General features: G+C 46.7%; 2 protein-coding genes across 5 annotated transcripts in view; both read right to left on the reverse strand.

Moving 5' to 3' along the window:
- Positions 1–262: 262 nt before the first annotated feature.
- Positions 263–22,306, reverse strand: LOC118513894 (WD repeat domain phosphoinositide-interacting protein 2-like). 4 transcript variants are annotated; one of them, XM_036060208.1, is made up of 5 exons: positions 20,676–22,305; positions 3,612–3,780; positions 2,531–3,470; positions 2,240–2,374; positions 263–1,676 (listed from the first exon to the last, which is right to left on the reverse strand). In XM_036060208.1, the coding sequence occupies exons 1-5, from the start codon at positions 20,744–20,746 to the stop codon at positions 1,561–1,563; spliced, it is 1,431 nt and encodes a 476-aa protein (XP_035916101.1). In that variant the 5' UTR covers positions 20,747–22,305; the 3' UTR covers positions 263–1,560. The 4 variants fall into 4 exon arrangements, with proteins under 4 accessions (XP_035916101.1, XP_035916102.1, XP_035916104.1 ...); XM_036060209.1 differs by having other exon boundaries at positions 263–1,673; positions 20,676–22,304; XM_036060211.1 differs by lacking the exon at positions 2,240–2,374 and having other exon boundaries at positions 263–1,673; positions 20,676–22,306.
- Positions 3,649–23,284, reverse strand: part of LOC118513900 (cysteine-rich with EGF-like domain protein 2) — a 29,627-nt gene continuing 9,991 nt past the window's right edge. Inside the window, exon 4 of the mRNA XM_036060221.1 lies at positions 3,649–3,780. Within this exon, the coding sequence (XP_035916114.1) occupies positions 3,734–3,780 (47 nt within the window). The 3' untranslated portion in view covers positions 3,649–3,733. The remainder of the gene's footprint in view (positions 3,781–23,284) is intronic.

Consider the following 23,284-nt stretch of genomic DNA (forward strand, 5'->3'; position numbering starts at 1 on the left):
ATTCGAAGAGAGATATAATTGTGTTTTCTGCCCTATTTATAAACTTTCTGAGTGCCCCCCACGCGAGCGACACTCATCCTTACTCACTGTATACTTGAAATATTTCGTTTATCAAAAACTTGACGAAACTAGCTTTCGTCAAGTATGGTGTGACGTCTAAGCGTAAACAAAACATCTAAACGTAAACACCATCTATTACCCTATTAGTGATCAAGCTCAAAATGTATGATCTTTCAGGTGTGTGTGTTTTTTTGTTTGTTTGTTATCTTTATCGATCCATTTTAACGTTTTTTTGTATGCTCTTTTGCTCCATATAATTTCCGTGAAGCGCTGCTCTCCCTTTGTGTCTCGGATCGTTTCGCTTCGATTTGTAAGGGGTTCTCTCTGTGTGTGTGTATGGTTAAAGATGTACCGATCTTTAAGAATAAACGATCAACGTATGTAACGGAGCAACGAGCTTATTAAATATATATTTATATAGACACATTAATTAATCTAACATCTTCCCGTTGCTGCTGCTGCTGCTCGCTACTTTTGTCTCTACTCTTTCCCTCTGCCGGGTTTCGAACGAGCGATACGAAATCGATAGAAAGAGTCCTTAAGGGAATATAACGCTCGCCCGTCCGCGTGTAATGGGTTAAAAGTTACTTGGTGAAATTGTGAACGCTTTGTAGCTTCTGTATTGTATTGCTTTGTTACTGACCTAAAAGGAAATCCGACAACGTCCAACTCACACACACATAACTAGTTCCTCCGTGGATCGGGGGGGGGGGGGGGGGGGGGGTATATTTCCTGTCGCATACGAATTATTAAACATTGCACTGATTTGAACTTTTTTCCCTCCTTCGTTTTAGTGTACACGATCGAATAGATCTCGTCCACATGTTTAAAGCATCGAATAGATGTTCGGCTTGCTTTAAACATATACGGACACTTGCTTTATCTCGACCCGGGAAAAGGTGCTGTAAAACACTCTCCTCTAGACAGAAAGCAGTAGAGAAAAGTAAAATTTTGACTCACATCTGGACACACACAGTTTGGACGTTTTCTGATGTTAAAAAGAGGACCTATTGCCAGCAGCAACACATATCTACTAATAGATGTTAAACGAAAAACCTATAACTGAACTGAAGTTGCACAGAGTGAAAGCGACTGTTTAACACATGCGCAACCACCTTCCAAACACAGACACTCCTCCTCCGTCTCTCTGTCTCCCTCTCTGCTCACCTCTGGCTGTGTCGTGGTTTAGTACACACTACATCTACTAAAACACTGCTTAAGAAGAGTTGGGTTGTAGTAAAAATAAATTAAAGAAAATAAAAACATCAACGGTACTCGCTCTCTCGCTCTCTCTCTCTCTCTCGCTAAACACAGCGTTTTTTACGTGACGTTCCCGTTCTAACCCTTGCATCCGACAGCCCCTTTGAAGGAGGACGATTTCCCGGCGGTTGAGTGGTGTTGGTGGTGGTGTTGACGGTGATCAACCGCACGGGAACGGTGCTGCTGCTCCTCTACTCCTCCTCCTCCTCCTCCACCATTGCTACCCTTGCTGCCGCCCAGTCATTCGACGGTGATCGGCGTGACCGGTGGGAACTGCATCTCGTCGTAGATCGGCACCGTCACCTTGACCGGGTACTCTACCGCTTCCCGCAGATCGTGACACCAGTCGGAGTCTGCTGAAATGGAACCGGTGCCCGGGGGGAAACAGAAAGGAACGAACGGAAACGCATGGAACCAACAGTTGTGCAAAATAAAAACAAACAAACAGAAAAATGCGCCAAGCAGAAAACAAAACCCAAAAGCCGGAACCGGAATCGTGTGTGGGGTTGGGTGGGGGGGATGGGGTGATTGCAAGAGAAGGTGATAGAGATTTCACAACGGGTTACCAGGAAATGCATGCGCCAGAGGAAGGAACCGGAAGAGGGAACGGATGTATGGTGGAGCAAAAAAAAAACAAAATGGACACAGAAAGAAGGGGGAACCGTGGCCAAAATCAAGATGGTGGTTTTAAAATGTCAGTTAGAAAACCAAATTATATCAAGCAAAAACGATCATCAGTATGGGGAATAAAGAGAGAACGAGAAAGAGAAAGAAACAGAGAGATTCACTTTTAGAAAAATGGTTCATCTGGACGATTTCTGGATGGGCAGTCCCGAAGGGATATGGTTGGCTGGTGTTTTTTTTTTCTTTTTTTTCAAGAGAGAGAGAGAGGGCATGGGCTAGACACTAATGTACTAACCTGACATCCGGTCGGCCGGACGTCCCTTCAGCACGCCCGCATACGTGCCCGGTGCGGGCAGCATCGATTTCGTCATGTTCGTCACGTTCAGGCTGTTTGTATTTTCATCGTTTTCATTGCCAACGATGTCAACCTCTGCAGTGCGGCCGCCCCGGGGGAGGATTCGGAGAAGGAAAATAAGAACAAGAAGAAGAACAGATGGAGGTTAACAACAACATTCCGATTCCGTGTCCGATTTCGCTAGACCGTTCCGTGGCAATGGAAATGATAAAAAAGGAGCAGTCCACTTACCGGTAATGCCGTGCAGTGGCGTACGGAGATCATGCGCACGAATGAGCTTACATTCGCCACCCTTCGAATCCTCGAAGCTGTAAATGTACAGGAACCCGTCCTCGCACGCCAACAGTAAGCGCGTCTCCTTCTCCAGCTTTGCCATCACACACTCATACCGAAGGCCAGCCTCCGCCAGCTGTATCGTAGCGTACGCACGGTCCTGCGTAAACACATCCGTCACGACGTTCGTCGGCAGGTAGCTCGTGACGGCTTTCGCCAGAAATCCCATGCCCCAGCCACCACCAGCAGCAGCAGCGGCCGGATCACTGCCAGCGTTCGATTCGTCATCGTCGCTCGAGCTGCTAGCATTGTTAGCGGCAGCCGCATCCACCGCAATGCTCTGGCGCCGTTCCGCCTGCTCGATCGCTTTCGGATCGATCCGGAAGATATGTACGGTTTCGGTGTTCGAGCTCACCACCACAAAGCTCGCACAGGTGCTAAAGTTCAGCGACCCGATGCTAACGTGACGCTTCACACCCCGCCGGAACTCGTGCACCTTCTGGCCATTCTTCACGCAAAACACCCGAATCACGGTGCCCTTCTCGGAGGCCGTCGCCAGCAGCACACCGTTGTAGGAGAAGTTCAGCGCCGACAGCGGAGAATCGTGCGCCTTCAGCTTCAGCCGGCGCATCTGGTTGGCCGCGTCAAAGATCTGCAGCTCGCCGCACTCGGTCGACACCGGGTAGGCGAGGTGCGACAGCAGCGAGAGCGTACACAGACCGGCCGGGTTCGGCGCCATGTTCTTGATGGAATGTAGCAGTCTCATATCACGGATGTTGTGAATGTAAATACTGTCCACGAGGCATACCACTAGCCGGGATCGGTTCAGTTTCACCGACAGGATCTCCGACGGGTAGCCGTAGTTGCAGATTTCCGCCCCCTTCTTGAAGTGACACACCTGCAAAACAAAAGCGATACGGAAAGCGGCATTAGAAACTGTCAACTAGTGGGTATAAACATCGCGCTGTGAGGGCTTGCGATCCTCAGTAACTTAGTAGCTCGTGATTGGTGATGTCCTTAGCAACCAGCACGTACGTACCTTAAGCTTGTTCGGTTCACTTGCGGTAACCACCGCAACGAGGCTGCTACTAAACAGCCGCTCGGCAATCTTTGTATCCTCGTCATGGCTGCAGAAGATTTCATCGACACGATCAACAGATGCTAACGAAAACAATCGATATCCCGTCCTGGATACCACGGAGAGCGATCTGGAAGATAAAGCAGGCCAGAGGTTGGCAGGTAAGTGAGCGCTGTGAAACGTATTTAGCTGACAGGACAATTTATGGTCTGTTCTGTGCAATGTGTCATAAGCGTACGATCAATCCCCCCGATGCACAACAGAGAGGAACGACCTGTTGCACAATGGATCTTGGGGGTCTTCGGCCCATCCTTTTTTTTTTTAGCTCGTGAATACTTTGTCGCTGTGATGCCACTTTGTCATCTGGTTTAACAATATACGCTCTGCTCACACGGATTTACCAATGCAAAATGTCAACAAACGATCGTTCGCGTGAGGCGTACAATGGGAGGTGGTTTTGTTTTTCGAACTGCAGTTTCTGCATTTAATATCAATCGAGCTGCGTGATTTTTCTATTTATTCGATTGCAAAAAGCGCTTGCAACTACGCAATATCTTTCCTTCTCATTTTCACGCCTGTGATGAAGCTCTCTCACTCTCTCTTTCGGTCACACCAAACCAAAATACGCATGTCCAAAAGTAGAAAATGCAAATTGCAAGAGCGTGCAATGCCACGGTAAATCATGCACTCGACTCGATGTGTGTGTGTGCGTTTCAAATTAAACATGACCTGCTTCTTCACGTACTGCAGCACCAAGCAGAGCAAGCCAGAACAAAGCTACAGTTCAATTTACTTTCCTGGTGGGGACAGAGAGTTTGTAAATAAAGCGCCTAAAAATATGCCTCCCGATACACGAAGGAACCACCTTCTGCCTGCCCGAGTGTGTGTGAGTGTGTGTTTACAAACAAGATGCTCAGGGACCAAAGTTGCCAATCGTTCCCGCCAAATGATAGATGGCACTTGTGCGTGGAAAATGCCAGTAGAACGAGCTATTTTTAAGCCACAACACATTTCCATCCACATTCACGTCGCGGAATAATTTTCCCACCCCCTGACGTTCCTGGCCTGGCCAACCAAAGCAACCCCCTTCCCGTGAGATGATTTTAGCGCGTGCCGGAACGGGAAGAAGAAACAAAAAATGAATGAGGGGGGGGGGGGTGTAAATCCCACAGCAAGGTCATGACCGAGAGCGAAGGCGAAAGATCAGCAAAAGATCAGATGATCGCAAAACCTACTGTTCTAATTATAACAGGGCGTTGTTGTGACGCAATTCAACAGTGGAAAAATGGCCCACTCTACAAGCAGGAATACTTCAATATGTTTTCGGCCATCTGAACCCATATGTAAAGTTCATTCGGGTCTTCCAACCGTTACCTTGAAACTGGTGTAATACACACACACATACACACCTCATTAAGAACCATGACACAATCGTGAGGGTTTTTTAAGGATGATCTACAGAAGGGCTCCTATACGAAGGGGAAATAAACTCCTACTCTATACTCTAGCGACACCTTGAACCCTTTGGCCATACACACTGGACCGAACACCCTTCGGTCAACTCGAAGGGCATTGAAATTGGACTCGCATCATCGCACCCTGATTGGAGAGGTTCAGCACAGCGAACAGGTTTCCAACAATATACCTTCGACTCATCCGACGACCAAGGGCTCGTTCGCTTTGTTCTGGCGTCTTGATACTATCGACTCCCCTCCCCGAGTGGGTTTCTCATTCAACCCCCCCCTTCCTGGTTAGAGATATTTGCGATACCACGCAGGCGTTATCGAGAATCGTAAATCAATTCGAATGTTGCCACAATGTCTAGACGAGTGTGTTCGAGTCGAGTGGCGACTCATTCTGAAATCTCGTTACCTCGTGATGCTAAACAAATGCACACGGTTTTGCCATCTAACGATCATACCCACCTATCGATCACCTCCAACAACAACATCTTCGGTAAATCGTTCTAAACAGCTAAGGGGGTTTGCTGTTCATTAAAATTCCAATCCGTCACGACGCGCAACAAACAGCAACACACAGCTGACCCCTCGAAGACCTACCATTAGTCAACAATTAGCACTCGGCAGCAAGTGGAACGGTCAATCGTTAAGTCCGTATTACTCCGCTCGTTTGCTCGGTTTTCCATTTCCGTCTTTGCACAACTTTCCCCTTACGACACGACGGTACACGCACTTTCCTTGTCACGAATGTCATTCGAATGAGGGCTGGAAAGAAAACCCCTACTCCCTCAGCAGCAGCAAAAAGGGATGTATCGTGCAAACGGCTTCTTTAGATCAGTTTATTTGCAAATTTGTATCGCAACACAACGCAACGGTCAGGATTGACTTCAGGCGTTCAGGCAAGTAAATGGACTTGATGGACACATCTCCCCGGAAGGCACCAAGGTTTAACTTCTTCTGGAGAGGGCTCTCCCGGCGTCCACCAGACCATCCGAGCCGTTTAGCTAATCCGGATCCATTCGTCAAGCGGGTTGGATCATCGTTCCACACCCAAGAAACCGTAGACTGCAAGAAGAATTAGCCAGGACGACCACCTTTCATTGCAGTGGAGCCCCCGATTAAGTATGGGCCCGAGAGGGATGTTCATTCCATGATCATTGCTTGACATACACACACACACCCAAACACGCACATATTTACATCAATTGCCAGGTCCAATTACTCGGGAGAGAAATCTAACGGGGCACACCACAGCAACTAGATTGAAACGGGTGCACAATTCCATCAATTTCGTTGCGAAACACATCAGCAGTGTCCGTCTGCCCGACCGTACACAGGCTACTCGCCCCCAGGCACCCCCGGGCGGCAGGAGGTTTAGTTTGAATTGCATTCGGAAACATTAGCTAATTGCAACACTTGATCGCCTGGTGCAATCGTTCAGGGAGACGGACTGCATCTCTTCCTCCCTATGTTGGAAGAGGAATAGCTACGAAAAATGTTGTTCAACTGCTTGTAACTATTTAATGTTAGCTCGCGGAAACAACACCTGCAAGATGCGCTGTGCTGGGAAATGTAATTGGCATGTGTAATGGATCTTGCAGCGAGCGAGAGATAGATCAGAGCGGGAGCTACAACAGCGAGCAAGCGAAGCAATTGTTCTAGCTGATTCATCTGCCATTCATTCCCTTTGTTGCTCTTTTGTGCACTCAACAATGCACTTAAGGCATCGCATCAAGGAGGACTACTTAAGCCAGTCGAATCCATTCGAAATATATCAGATTTGTTTTAACTGAACGATCCCCAAACGATCATTGAGGTACGCAAGAGATCCTTCTTTTTTTTGGCGCTTACGACAGCTGGTTTCACGCATCGCGTCATGCATTTAGTGGTTGAACAGCTTGTTTCAAAGTCGCGAAACAAAGAACGGATCATCCAACTGTCGGAACTGTGAGAGTAGAGGGAGGCCTGCATCTCGTGCAGTTGCGCGCGCGCCTCTGTGTGTTGCATCATGCTCGACGATGACGATCGTCATCATCCGTCGTCTCTCGATGCAGTTTCCTCCGCCACCCCCCCCCCCCTCATCTCCTCTCGAGAGCTCTCGAGAAGTTGTTCAACGGAAAAGTCTCACTTGTCATGATCATTCCCTCAGCGAACAATCGACGATCGCGACGAGGCAGGTTTTGCCTTTCCCTCCGAGCGAGCTGAAACACACAACCCGCGTCACACACAATCTCCTCCTACGGTGGCTTCTCCACAACTACTGTGGAGGGGGGTATGATTGGCGCGGGAATTAGCCCTGACCGAACCCGCGTGTGCGCCCTCGACCTTGGTAGTGAACTTCCCCGTTTAGATTCTACCGCGGAAGACACCCAAGAACAAAAGACACCTTCTTCATTTGCAGAGCCTCAGACAACTACCCTGAGCCCTGGGAGCCTGGAACCCATTGTGTGTGTGTGTGTGTGTGTGTGGCTTGAGCCCCCTCTATGTGGAGCCCTTAGGGCGAATGGACGTGACCAGACCAGATATCAAGCCAGCTGAGTGTGTGGGATGATGATGGTGTGTGGAGCACACACGGAGGAGACACACACACACACACACTAGCTACCAAATCAACAACAACAAATAAAACGCGCGCAACCAAACCGATATACAAACCACAACAACAGCACCAGGCCACAGGTACGCTCGACTTGTCGTCCGTGAAGCGATTTAACCTTGAACAGTCGCGACCAGCACGGAGGAATGGAAGTCAAGAGGAGCTTTACCCCACCGTAAAACTGTGTCCAAGCCCCCACCCGTCCCGCTCTCTGTAATAATCTGACCAGCTGCTCATTTTCACAGTCGATTCGCACCATCCCCGCTGTAACGCACCCTTCTCTAACTGTATTCGATCTCTGTTAGAATAAGAATAAAACAAAACAAGAATAAACAACAAAAAAATCGGACAATTTGTTGAAACTAAAATTAAATCACTAGTTTGTAACCAATAACTCCGATCAAGAATAAAAAACAATCAATATTCCTAAGCGCAGCAGGTGTTGGGGCAAAAGCAATAAACTGCATTTCGATCGTTTCGCATCGCAAACAACCTTGACCACGGGCCAAAACGTAGCACAGCACAGTACAAAACAAGTTGATCGAAAACGTGCCGTGTTTGGGTTTTGATTTGCACTTTAAGCAAGGTGTGTGTGTGTGCTGCTATCGATTTTTCCGTAGATTTTCAATGTCAATGCCAAAGCGGTGTGCCGAAAAACGGAACTTGAGAGCGGCGTGAATGATATATGGACCAACAAGCGATCGATTATAGACGCTGTTTCAATCGGTTTCAGTTAGGGGGCATGCGAAAAGCGGCCCACTGCAGCTCGTTATTCATTGCACGCTTTTCGACGAATGCCTTCACGCTGTTGCAGTCCATGGCTTGTTAACAGCACCACAACAAACTACACCGTGCTCTGCTCGGTAAGGCTACTTCTAAAATGGCCTCATACATAGTGATATCACTGCTGCATTTATACCCCACCCTGGCCTGCAGAGTGCTGTCCTTTGTATGCTTGAAGGCAATAGAGAAAAAAAAGGCATTGGAGCGAATACACGAATAAAATCATTAACAAACGAACACCTTAAAACAACTACCTACGCGCTCTCTCTCTACCGCTACCGAGTGTGCGCATCTGCAAGATTTTACATGAGCGCGTTTAAAATCGTCCAACACATGGCCGTGTTTGTGTGTGTGTCTGGCATGCATTGGTGAAGTGTGCAATCTGACAAAAGCAATGAGCACCACACAGCAGAGCATGCAATTAACTTCCCCAACATGGCATGGTGTAACCAACCACATCCTTGGGATGAAAGGATAACAACATTCTCCTACAACCAGCAACTACAGAGCTCCGGAGCTTGGAGTCTTCCAGCAAACGTTTGCCATTCTTGTGCTGCATTGCTAGGCACGGGATGGACACACAGAGAGATTATCGATCTGTCCGTCTGGAAACGCTGGCAAGGGCAACGACAAAAAACGCACCGAAGTGCATTCCTCTCTTTCGCGCCGGTTTTTTAGCTGATAAAGTGCATTCCAGCTTTCCCGTAGGTAAAACTGCTGTGCATTCATCATCATGATCATACTCCTCCCGATTGCTTATGACTTCCGTTCTCGTTCTCGAACTGGTTTGTCCTATCTCTCTAGTTGTAACAGCGGCATTAAACATCCGGACCCGAACGGAATGATTGCGAGTCGTTCTTGTGCGCCTGTTTTTTTAAATTGGTATGTGCTGCACAGCGTCGTACGTGACTGGCATACGAAATGACTCCTCAAGGAACTCTACTCAATGGCAACTGAGAAGGTGTGTGTCCACTGCCGGTTTAATGACAATGCAAGTAATTAAGGTGAATTAACGTCACAGGAGGAAGGTTGGTCCTGAGAATTGAGGTGCAAGATTAGTGACTAAGAATGACTGGAAACTGGTAAAAAAGATATTTGCATCCCTAGCAGGAATTCGAGTTATAGATAGAAGTGTGTGCTTTAAAATTCTATAAACTCTGTACAGATTCAAGGTCTTCTTGTCCTACTTTCAGGTTTAGGAGAACCTGCCAACTACTTAGTAAGGAGGCATGAACCCGCTTCCAGTAGTATGCGTCGTCTTACGAGACTTAACCGTGCATTACTTAAGTCACGATAAAAGCTGGATTCAGCTGAGTCTCGATCCAGCACCTTTTGACGAATGAGATCAGGCGGCATGACACAGCACCATCAGGACTGCTCACTGCTCTTGTGGAGAGTAAGAACTGCGATTAGTTAATCCTATCCACAGGAGGTTTATTCTCAATTATTTAAGCGCATCGATCGTATCAAACCTAGCGATCGATGCCATTTAGTTAGGAATAATCCTTTCATCCGATTGCATCATGCATCACTACATGACTCAATCACAACAATCAATCGATAGTGGATGAAAGCTTTCTAGCCAAACATCAGCCCACACACACTGTGGGGTGGGCTGGCGGTGTTGTGTCCTGTTCCTTTCGACCTATTTTCCAATCCGATGCAAGAGCTGCTATTATCATCCCCAATCGATGGTCTGCCCCGTATGGTTGTTGTGTTTTCTTTTCTTTCCAAACACCAACACCCGTCATCCCATCCACAGCACGGCCGCCGGTCCCAAAGTTCGGTTATTGTTTGTCTCGCATTTTTATTAAATGTGTACCAACCCGATCCACCATTTCCTCGAACCGTAAACATCGAATGCGAACGCTACATTGCGCATACGAGTACGGTGCAGTTTGCGCTAACAGCTAACAAAAACATCAGCTGATACCTGCCTGCACCAACAACAGTAGTATATGCACTTTGCCTCCGCATTCCCAGCAAAGCCAATGGTGGTGGTGCATTATTGTGCACCCATCGCGCGCTATCAACCGACAAGCGCTCTAGCTCTCTTATCAATTGTGCAGCAATCCCAGGTCCATTTTAACATCCATGTTTTGCAGAAAAAAAATGGTATGATGCACCCCATTATCGGGTAGAATCGAATTGATTCCTGTACATGCGTGTCTGTGACGTCGTGCTAGGTGGTGTTGACAGTGAAGCCGGATGCATAAACACACCACAGTCGCTGCTGATTTATTGGAACAACTGCAGTATCAATCGTTCACGGTGGGAGGACAAAAAAACGGCACCGAACCTCCAAGTTCAATGTATTGTCATACATTTGGGGTGGAATCGGGGCTGTGTGATAAGATAACCGTGTGCAGCACGGGGAAGATTGTGGAAGAAAAATTGCTTAGGTCATGGTTTTGCGAAATACGCGAATGATGCCAATAACCTCTCTCGAAGGAGGAGTGCCATAAATATGATCCACCCTTCTTGGGTAGAATTCCTTCAACAAACGTTCTTCCCAGCCCGCCCCGCCATCATCCTTTCGAGTGTGGAATGCGCGATTAACCAGACGCGATCGTGCACTTGAACGTGCGAAATCCGTCAAAACAAGTAGTGGCGGTGCTCCTGATAAGCCTCTTCCTGCCTGAGGGCTGTACGGTCCGGCGAGATCCGCGTTCGTGCGCTCATCGGAATAGTGTCGCATGTTAGTCGCGTGATTAAATAAGAGCGAGTTTATGCTTCGCTCACTCACGCGTTGCTTCCGTTTGGCGTGGTAGCTTAGCTTACGCCACCCGTCATTATCGCTAACGAAAGGCACCTCCAACCAACACCCACTCTACTCCCCACCCAGGACGAGCTCTACGCCAAGTTGCTAACGTTCGAAAAGCTCGAAATTGATCACCAACGAGGAGTGCACGTAAACGGTGACCAGAAGCAACAGTTTCCAGTCGGCAACAATAGGGTTTGGTTGCCTTCCACCAACACACAACCACAACAACAAGGTGTCACGTTTCGTGGTCTCGTTCCTGCTGCCATTCTTCGTAGGCAAAACGACACAGTGCACCTTTAATTACCGCCGTGAAATCCAATCCAAACCACCAAACGTTCGGGAACGCGGTAAACAGTGTTCTCCCCCGTGGCAGCATATTAAGGGCTCCCGCCTCTAGAGAGCCGGACACAATCAAGTATAAGTGCAGGGCCCAGTCAGTCAGTGACCTTATCGTGTGTATGGTACGTACACCAGCAAGTTCCTATCTCGCTCCTGCTCTCTTTTGCACCGTCACCAGCAGGCAAAAGAGCAAAACAACCTATCAAATCAATAGTCCGTCCAACCACTTGGCTGTGCGCAGAGGCCGTTCTACGGTCCCCCCGCTCGCCAACAGATTCGGCTTATCGTGACTCCGCAACGACCCCGCCGCCGCTTATGTTTCCGGGGCCACATTAAACTAGGCCATCAGGGACTGCTTGGCGGTCGTGCCATTTCTTTGTCCTCCGAAACTGCGGCGGTGGGGAGAATCGTGCGCCAGCGGAATATCAGCAACCGGCTGACACATGAAACAACAACAGGAACACTCACGGCGCTGGTAGTTGATAGTGGTGCGGGCTGTTCGAAGCGACCATCAAAGAAAGGTTGCAGTTGTCCAGGAAATATGCAGCAAAGTGAGCAAACAACACTTACTCGCTAGTAAACCAGCCACTGACATGCCTTATTCGCAGTCTAACTTTAATGATATTTCTCTTTAAGATGTAGAATTCCTAAAGCTCCTGCCAAGAACACCCAGTCTGGAGCTTGTCTACTCAAAACAGGTCCAGGAATTTAGCTTCTGAGTACGTCCTCAAGTATTCAACACGAGGGCGCAACTTTAACTTCTCCCTTTCATTCATCTTCAACACATGCTCGAATCAGCTGACTGCTGCAACCTTTATGCACTTAGCGCACACATACACGCACTTGTTATCTAAAGCGCATCAGCTGGAATCGGACACTGGACACTGTTGGTATCGTGCACATTACGCGATGACGCTCGCACATTCGTTATGTAAATCTTTGCGACGACGCTGCCCACTACCCCCCAGTCGTATGTGTGTGTGTGCGTGCAACAAGGTGATCCACACCGCGCCTCTCGCCTCCAACTGGCCGAGGGTGGCACTTGCATACATCCAGAACGTACCAGATGATCGCTGTGTGAGCAACAACACCAGGTCCAGGCCCGCTGTGTCGAAAACCTTGTACTTCATAAATTATAAGTATCTGCATCGCCGTATTGGCGCTTTAAATCCCACCTGCTCCCTGCAACATGGTCCTTAACCCAACCCTCTCTCTTCCTTAGGTTTTATCGCCATGCATCGATCGACCTGTACAGCCACCACCACACCACAGCCCAGAGGCCAGCTCTTTGTCCGTCAGATTTGTGGTGCGCGCGAGGGATGGTGGCTATGTGCCATTTAAAAACCTGTTCCCAGCATTTGCCGCGAGTCAGTCGCATCAGCTGGCCGTCCACGAACGTTCAACAAGGGAGGATCGGAGATCCGTTGCAGCGGCACACGTTCATCGCACGATCTCTCCGAGCCACAGCCTCCGAGGAACAGGAGCATGCCCTGAGGCAAAGTACAAACTGCAAAATCCGAACTTATTCTTAGATTCTTACGAATGGCTTTCAGCGGTAAGCAGCAGCGAAACAAACAGCTGAGCTTCGAGGCACGTCGCCCGCAAGCGGAACGAGAGATATGCAAGTGTACATCATCATCGGCACGAGTTTAGCATCTCTGCCCGGTTGGAGTGGTGATGATGAATCTCGCGGGGGAAAAAAAACGGGGACATGCAATTGACTCGCGTGATGTAACTCACATGGTGAAACCAAACGATGGGATGGACCGAGAGCACTTGCTGCTAGTGCAACCGCGGCCCTGCGGTACAGAAATTAAGCCAATTCGTCTCCCCGTCTGGCACGAGGAGCACACTTTGAATGCCCTTCAAACGTAACCGACCAACCACACCCGAACGGTCGGACAGAACGTTACGGCGGGCATCTTTTGCACACGCCAAGCCACGTCTCATCTCATCTCATCAGCGCTCCGTTCGGCTCAGCTCGCTGGGGAAGAAGATCTATCTAGCGATCTAGAATTACCTTCCCATTTATCTTCGCTGTCAGCGCGAAAAGAAGCGTTCTACGGCGACGACCGCAGAGCAGTTGGTTGTCCAATTTAAATTCTAGCTCATCATGATTTCATAATCAAGCCGCACTGCAATGGTGGCACTCGGATACTCGGACATGCTTTTGTGCACCGAGACCGGCCAGTATTATGATCCCGTGGCCAGTGAATCCAATTTCCTCCCTAGCGAGAGATGCATTCGTAGATTTATATTCTTCGTAGTGCTGTAAGATTGCCAGAACGAACAGCAAGTGCCAGTAAGAATTTGAATCAAAACCATAATAGAAATTTGCTTCAGCGGTCGATCGATGCAAGACGTGTTCATTAGAGTCATATCTGAACAAATTTGTTGCTCCAGCTTTTGTTGCATCGTGACGCAAACGTATTGTCCCATGTACATTTCCAGGGCACAATACTCAGTACAAAGCAGGCAAGTAATTGCGATGTTGTTTGGTGTTGTTTAGCGTTGTTGTCTTTTTGTTGTAGCATGTCTGCTAGAAATTTCATCGATCAATCAAAACGAAAAGGAAAGCAATTACGATGTCGGGATATCTTGTCTAGAAGAAAAAGGAGAGACAATCGGTTCATTTTAATTAAACTTGGCGATTTGTTGGGTGGACCGATGGAAACGTTCCAACTTTGACGATTGTGGATTACTCAGTGCTCTTTAGCCACATGTTAGGATCCTCTTAGTTGACGAATGTCTTGCTGGACTTTAACTCTGATATAACCAGACTTAAATTTCGTATGTAAAGGACCAACTTCAACGGTGTGTACTAGCTCGCAGTACAAAATTAAAATCTGATCCCACCAGATACGGGGCAAGATCATATTCTAGCTCTCACGCAGCAACTCAACATATCAACAAGCCATTTACCAGCGTTAAATAAACAATCTTAAAAGCAATCAGTAACCGATCACCCTCCCCAACTCGCCTTGAAGTTAAGCAAGATAAACCAACCGGCCGCAAGCAAGCAGAGGGTACACTTGATCGCGAGGGCTCGTCGTGCGTTCTTGGGTGTTAAAAGAGCACTTGGCGATTGCAACAACTTTGTACAACGATTTTACGATCGCGGCTTCGAAGTAACTGTGCACCAGCTAACCAACCATCGCTTTAAGGCCACACCACACAAGAACTCGTCTGTTAGCTCGTAAAACGGTTGAGGTTAAGGCATATGCGCAAGAAATCAATGCACTCACACACAAACTTTGCCTAAAATGTAATACGCCTCGGTGGATTTTTTGAGTCAGATGAACGATCACGTGATGCTCAAGAGGTTCGATCTGCGCATAAGATGATCGCGACGCACAGAAATAGCGTCGCGTTGTGATTATGTTTTTTAAAACTTTTTACGCGTCGTGATCGTGTGCGTGAGTTCGTCCTCTTGATTTATTCTCTTTTACGTATTACTTTCTACACAACCTACCCCCTCAAGCAGACGGGGTGTTTTGACCAGCGCCAAGACCATCCCTTCCAACTCCACCATCATCATCATCATGATCATCATCAACAACATCGAACTTTGCCGTTTTTATGCTGCAGTGTGCTTTGTTTTGTTTGGATGCGCTCACCTCACCGTCACCACCTTTTTTCTCTCTATATTGAAGTCTCTATGTCCGCCCGACCAAGAAAGACGGTCTGTTGTGGGTGGGGTGTTACGGGATTGTTTTTTGCGCTTTTACTTCCTTTTCACCTTCTGCCGCTTTTATTTTTTCTTCTCGCCGAACCGGATAGAGGGCCCCGGGCCTATGTTGCTATGTTGCCTTGCAGCAGGCCAGCCCGCTATGACGCAGAGAGTTCAACGATTTTTCGTGCTTTGTTCGCACTAAAGTGGTCATGTTTCCGATACGATTTCACGTTACAGCTAACCAACCCGACCCGATCGACCCGCTTGGCTTAGCGAATTCCCTTAGCTCTGTTACTCAGCGTTTTTTCTTCTATACCTTTTCTTGCTCGTTTCTAGAGAACTGAAGAAACTCAAGAAGCACGCAAGACTCTAGCAAGACTTGCAGCGCATTTTCTTAGAACCGAGAGTAGGGAGGCCAATGTACAGAAGCGATCCGTTAACGGCGGTATGTCTAGTGTTTCTTCAATTATCGATGTACCTTTAATTGCCTTGCGGTGCCGAAGTGCTGGGAGCGCTGTAACGCTTTGTCTCGGTCGCACTAAACTGTCTGGCCTTTACAAAACTGACGTCAGAGATCAAATTCTTCGCTAAAAAGACATCGCTAAAATTCTTCCAACTTTAAGGCCTAGGACGACGGCGGTCACACGAGAGACAGAAATCACCCTGATTTCCTATGAGTCAATCACGATCATTTAATGACAGACAGGGGCAGCATAAGAAAATCAACACGGCTATCCAACCATTTCTCGCTCTCTCTCTATCTCTCTCTCTCTTTCTCTCTGTTTGAGGGAAGCTAGAGTCAACAACAATGTAGCCAACTGCAACCAAAAACAAAACAAAAGTTAATGCAAATAACGCTTGATCGTCCCTCGTCGTCGTCACGCGTGTTGGAAAAGCAGCGAGCAACAAAACTACTACAAAAAGCAAACCGCATTATTAAGCGTGCATTTCCGAACTATGTCACGGGAAATCGGCATCGAGCGATGGAGAGATATCGCTAGGCAGATTAATGGCACCTCTGCTTTCCGTGCAACCCCGTAATTAATTCTTGCTGGGAAGAGTTACTTTTCGCGATTTACGTTGTGGAGGGCTGATTAAATAGTTCCTTTTATAAGTTTTTTCTTAATATTTTTACATATTTCTGGTATCTTTTTTGAATCTTATTTTTCAAAGTTTTACCAATGTTTTGTTTTGCAGTGATTTTAAGGTAGTTCAAGAAGAGCTTACTAAACTCGAAATAAAGCTTACACATTTTTCTAACTACTTATCAATTGCCGTTGCGAAAAACTTCCAAGTGCACTACCAACTAAAGCAGTGGTTTCTAGCCTATGTGCGGGCCCCATAATGTATGCATGGCACTAGGCAGGAGACCAATAATGGTTGTGCACATGATGTTGTGTACGTGTGTATTTGTATGTGGTTCGGTCAGCAGTCGTCCCCGGACCACTCCACACCAACCAACCAATGAATCCTCTCCAGCGCACACCGAAAAAAAAACCCTCCCCTTCTCACCCTTCTATGTCCATACACACACACACACACACAGACGGTGCGCACACACTAAAACGTGCCCATTTGACGCAGCTGATTTCGCTTCGGTGTGGTGCAGCACCGAGAAGCTCCCCACCCAACCCACACAACCACTCTCGAAGCGAACCGAAGCAAACAAAGGCCTTGAAGCAAAACCGTACGCGGTACGATGACGCGCAAATGTATGTCATCATCATCATCAACATCATCACCACCAAGCCCTCCCTCCTCATCTGCCGTTTGAATTCGTCGTTCAACTTTTGACTACAAGCTGGCGCGTCCAGTCCAGGGTGCGTTTCGGAGTTTAAAGCTCCAAACGAAAAAAACTAACACGGCGACTTCGCTTTCCTGTGGTCGGATGTCACGGCGCATAAAGAAAGATGATATTAGGAGCAGAGCCCGTTATCGAAAAGACGCGGCGTGGGCCATCGTACGACTTGGCGCGACCACCATCGGAAGAGCAATACGCTAGCAAATGCGTAGTAGTTGTTGCATTACGCATGTTTGCTTAAATTCTGTTTCTCAACGTTTTTTCCCCCAATTTCCAAAACGGCAATCAGTTGGGAACATTCCTTTTGAGGCACAGTTTTTTAACCTCAAATGCTGCGTTTATCTTAATGCGATGTTGGTAAAGTATGCGTTTGAAGCAGTATTTGAATAGGTAAAGCATATCACTATAAACATTGCAGGAATCAGAACAGTCCAAACTCCTTCCGAAAAGAGCGAACTACAGAGCTTCATTGGGAGGAAGTACGTAGCTTGTTTAGAAAGCAGTATAAACACATCAGAATAGTGTGAAACTGTTGAAAATGAAAGCGATCTTCTGAGCTTCATCGTAACAGTACTTAGGCTATTAAGAAAGTCGTACTTATAATCAAGGCAAATCTCCGTAACTTCATCGGAAGAGCACTTAAGAGTTCTAGGCAAGTAATATAAACACACCAGAACAATTTTAAACTACCATCAATGGTAGAGATCTCCGAATTTTCCTTGATAAAATAAACAAAATCTAGGGCTATGTGCAGTCCAAGAAGTAAAAAAATGAAATTAAGTAATCAAAGTGAAGAGAGAACATACGCCACATTTCATTCCAATCGTATGAAAAGGTCTTCGATCTTTGCTTTAGGGATACGACTTGTTTAGACTAATGTGGCCAGAGTGATGTGATGTGTGTGTGTGTGCGAGTGTGCCGCCACCAATTGAAGAGGGCACACACAACACTAGCAGAAGAAGCTAGCTCGATTGCAACATAAAGAAACGCGAGCTATGCTCTGGTTGGTGCTGGTTTCGCTTAGAGTTCATGTTTAAAAGCGAAAACACACACATACACACCTACTCCGGTCCGACACCAGCAACGGTTCGTCCGGCCCGAAAAAGGAGGCCACAAACCACAAATTGTTGGCCTGCTGCTCAGCTGATGACACACAACACACCAGAGCAACCAGCGAGCACTCTTCCGATGGGGTTGCCTCTCACCCCCCCCACAGTTCTTTTCTGTCCCGCAGCTTCCGTTTCCATTTGCCCCTTCTTTGCACACCCCCCCCCCCCCCTTCTCCCCCTGCTCGCTCCTACCAACCCATAATGCTAAGACCGAATGTAAACAAAGAGAAAATGTTGTTTATGCTGCCACAGTTCGACGGGCGATACATGCTCACTCACACCAATGCATGCACACGCGCACTACAATGATGTTTAGGGACGTGAGTGTGTGTGTGTGTGTACCTGGGTGGTTAGTGCAAGGTTGTGACTAACAATTACTTCCCCTTTTTCGATTTCTTGTATCTTCATGGTAGGCAGACTTCGAAAAACCTCATCAGTAATACCTCTTCTGAGGTGTTGAGGTTGTGGGATGCGTTTCAGTATTACCACCAACTAAACAGGATGATCTCAGTAACAGTATCCCTACCCAACTCAGATGCGTTTGGGTGCCCATGGAAACAGACAACCCTGTCAACACAACTGTGAACAGCGCTTCAAGTGGTCTAGGTTCAAATAAACAAACAAACAAAAGAAGAGGCTGCTAGTGCGATAATTAACTTGGTGACTCTTTTTTTTTAATTACAACCACACACAAAAGAATTCCCTAATAGAACAATGCACAGCAGTGCAGTAGTATAATTATAATAGCAGCAGTGAGCTCGAATACGCATAAAAATCCTTCAACTCATGCTGCATACCCATTGCAGATGACGCTGATGACGATGCATTTGGTGCAATAAGTAGGCCAAGACCTTTTCAAAAAAAAAGGAAGTTCGATTGCAAACGGCAATAAACAACCCATATCGGTGCAATTTTTATTGCCTTCCCCGGACCAGACCAGCCCTGCTGTTTTCGATAGCAGCCGTTAAAGGAAAATCACTGTACGAAGTCGAAACAAAACAACAATTTCTCTTGATTGACTCACTCGTTCATGAAGCTCTTATAATATAATTAATATATTGATTTATAAATTGAAATGCACAGTGTTTCTCAGGACATAAAGCAAATGTCGCTGTACGAGAAATCGTGTGTGTGTGTGTGTGTGTGTGTGTGTTATATCAAAATCGCTTATTGTTATAACATGGAAACACTTGTTGTATTGACGTACAATAACACTCGAAGGGTGCCATCTCTAGGCTCAAACTCTCGGCATGATTGTTGTGGTTGGTGATTTTTGTCTCTCATCAGGCAGATCTCTCCACTGTTAACATCCACCAACAATAATACTCAGCATTACCACCCCTCTCCCACCCCCTTGACGGTTCCACCAGAAGGCCCGTTCCGTGATAAACACCAGCGAAACAATCGCAACAAGGGCAACAGAAGGTCACTGTCAGCTGTCAGGAGCTTTAAAGACACAAAAAAATGGCAGACAGCTTCGGGGAAACAAATAAATCAAATGCTCAACTGAGAAAGGACCTTTTCTTAAACATTAATCAGGTTATATGTTCTTCGCTTTATATGAAAAAAGGAGACAAAATGGAACATTGAAGCTCCATAAGTCGCTAGTAGTGCGACATTTCATCAATATTTCATCATCCAACTGAAGGTTTTAAAAACTGCTCATCGTTACTACACCACCCCACCACCTCCTCCTCTTCCTCTTCGCACCTTCTTCTTCTCGTCCCCCTCGTCTCGTTTCCCCTCCACCAATACCAATGCCAAAAATATCACGCAAAAAAACGAAACACACCACACAAAGGTTTCACAATGAGTTGTTTGGCTCATTGAAACACTAGACTCTGTGGCCTGAGTGTGTGCGCGCGCTCGCTTGGATGTGTTTGTGTGTGCATATGTGAACTAGTAGTGTCTCTTCGGAAGGGAACATCGTTCATTGATTGACATGATGAAAAAGGGCGGAAAAAAGTTAAGGAAATGTGTTTTTCACTCGTTAATCACCAAAATATTATCAACACAGAGGGCCACAGCATTGCACAATGAAACACACACACACAACAACAGGTAGCTATCTTAGCAAGGTAATCCATAGAAGGCGTTGGAATCTTCTATTACCAAAAAGGAAGGACAAGCAACAACGACAAAACATTCATTCACACATACGGAGAGACACACAAACACACTCGCACACACTCGAGCTGTCTTTTGCAGGGAATTTTGTGTATGTGTGTGAAAGGTGGTGTAGCTGTGAATCGATCACATGGAAGTGATTCGAGAGGAAGCAAATTGTATTTTCCACCAGGGTCAACAGGCACATCACCTACGACGGAAAATTCGTGCCTTTCCAGTCAAAGTAAGCCTAGCAACCACCATCACAATAGTATACACACACACACACACAAAACACGCGTATGACGTCACACTGCACAAAAACACTTCTGACGATGATTACCCCGAGCAGGGGTTAAATAAATAATGAAAAGCAATACCGTTGTTTACTTACGTATAGTCTTGATTAAAGCTTATAGAAAATCCACCATTTTTGCCGAAACATTTCTGACTTATATCACTCATTTAAACGCTTTTGGCGCGCGCGGACGATTCACTCGCACAAGGATGCGGATCGGACTTCACGCAACACAAATAATGCACCACCAAACCGATAGGATTTTTGTTTTTCTTTTGCTTTTCGTTAACTTTGTCCTTTTTCTCTTCCTTCCGGTCGTTGGCTGGTGTGCGTAGGTGTGAGTTTAGCGCTTTCTCGCTTTCACTATTTGCACGCACGCAACGAACGTACGCAGCAGGATCCTTCTGAGAGTGTGTGTGAGTTTTGCTGTTTCCTGCTCAAGGCTTGCAGCAGCAACAACTGCAACAAACGCGTTTGCTTCTCTGCAAAGGACGACGACGACGACGAGTCAAAGGCGACTGACTGCTCCGGAGTGTGTTGTTCGTTTGGGTCGCTGCGTCTGTTGCAGCTACGCTGGGCGATGCACGACTGTACCGCTGGTGGTGGTCGTGGGTCGTCGGTGATGCGTATACACGCTTGCCTTCAGTGTAGTACGCGCGCGCGCTTGTGTTGCGTTGTACGGTTGCACACGTTTGTCTGACTACTGCGCTTGGTTTGTTTGCTGCTCGCTGACTGACTGAATCGACCTGTTTTGTGTGTTGTGTTTGGTTTGTTTATAATCGCGCGATCCGTTCCTTCTCGATGTTTTTGTTTTCACGCGACTCGCTCTCTCTCTCTCTCTCTCGCTCTCACACACTGTCTCTCTCGGTTGCGTTGTTTTCAGGAGCGAAAAGTGTGCACCAACACACTTGCGAAGAAGGCGAACACGCACACACGTGTACGATTAAAATAATTTCGATTTTTTGTTTGGCTTTTTTATGTAAAACGCAACACAACAAAACGCACTAGGCAGGATTCGGATTTTACGTTTTTTTTCTCCTTAACAAATGTTTGTTTGTTCTTCGATAAATGCTTTCTTACTAAATTATTATTGCACTTTTAAGCCGAATTGCCGTTATTGCTTTTTGAATTATGCACACCGCAAAAAAAAAAATCAGGCAAATCGATAGAAATTGTTTGTACTTGATCAGGAATTTTCTTCACAAAAATTGATTGCAAGCACTTGTTCGATACCCGCAGTAGCACACAGCGCGCGTTTCGTTCTCCCAAAAATTGTTCCGATACGACGGTGAGTTGAGTCTGAAGGAAAAATGTTCCACAAAATCGTCGAATGCACACACCACGACGGCTCGATCGATCGAACGGTGATGGGATATGGCCTGCGAAAAGGATTCACTGGGTTGTTTCTCTACACTTGAGGGGGGGGATGTACAGCAGCAGACAGGCTGGCTCTGTGTACGCAGAAGTCTTTCGACGCTGAAAAGTTCTCGACCGCTGGCTAGCAAACAAAAACCACTCTGCGTTCTCGCAAACGCCAGATAAACTGGATGTGAAAATCCTTAAAAGCAACTATTCGTTTGGCCTGGATGACCGATTGTTGTTGCGTTTTGCTCTGTTCTTTCTATTGCACCAACTGTACCAACTAATAATGCAACGAGTCGTCGACGAGGGCGCGGATGCGAAGATTCCGTTCGAAACCAATTTTCCTTTCAGACTGGGGGAGCTTTTCCTTTCGAAGCACCCACCAAGGGGCTGACCGCGAGAACGCGCGCGCCCGCGCACATAAACAAGTGCGTGAGGGAGAGGGCGAATGCCTTTGTTTGTATCGATCTCACCAACACACTCTCTTGCTATTAAAATGCAAAACCATCTGTGTTGTGTGTGGTTGTGTGTGGATCGCGAATTGTTTACTTCCCCTCCCATCCAACTTCTGCTGCCCTTTTTCTAAACACTTTTTTGTTTGTGCAGCTAGCGAGCTTAATAATATGATGAAATTCTACAATATACGGACAGTCCAGTAAAAAAATGCGTCATATATCCTATTCCATGGCCCCTCCTCACCCTTTTGAAGCTGTGACGATGATTATCACGGCATCCAAAAGTGGCGATGTTGTGTGATGCGAAAGCATAACAAAGAAACTCATAAACGGGTCATCTGGAAAAAATCGATACCGAAAAATATGCTTGTATTTTTTTCTAACCCCAAGAGCTGCCAGCCGAGAAGAGAGCAAAGAGAATAGCGCAACGACAGATAGAACAATCAAGAGACAACAGCCAATTAATGAGATGCTTCGGTTTAGTTTTGTGTAGCTGTAGGTAAAACAACGGAGCATAACCGAAATGGACGGAATCTTTCGTGGTTTGTAAACTCTTGACTTTTAAAATGATATTTCTTCACAAAAATACTTCTAAAAACGTATTATTATTCAAATCTCGGTTAAATCTTCTAAAAAGAGTGCAAATTAAAGCTCAAAAAGCATGCATTCGGATTAGCTTTTCAAATCAACATAGTTTGATAGGCTTCAACTTCAACTAAACCCTCACACCAGCGGTTGTAAACGCGTTCCCCCGTTTGAAAATCAAGCGGCCAGTGGTATCAAACCCGCTGATGTTCAAACATAAAAAATAACCCTTTATTTGCACGTGCCAGATACTTAATTCCACTCGCCTTCTTTTGGCAAACATCGTGAAATGTTATTTTTACA

Source organism: Anopheles stephensi, chromosome 3 (assembly GCF_013141755.1).
Source record: "Anopheles stephensi strain Indian chromosome 3, UCI_ANSTEP_V1.0, whole genome shotgun sequence".
Classification (NCBI taxonomy): Eukaryota; Metazoa; Arthropoda; class Insecta; order Diptera; family Culicidae; genus Anopheles; species Anopheles stephensi.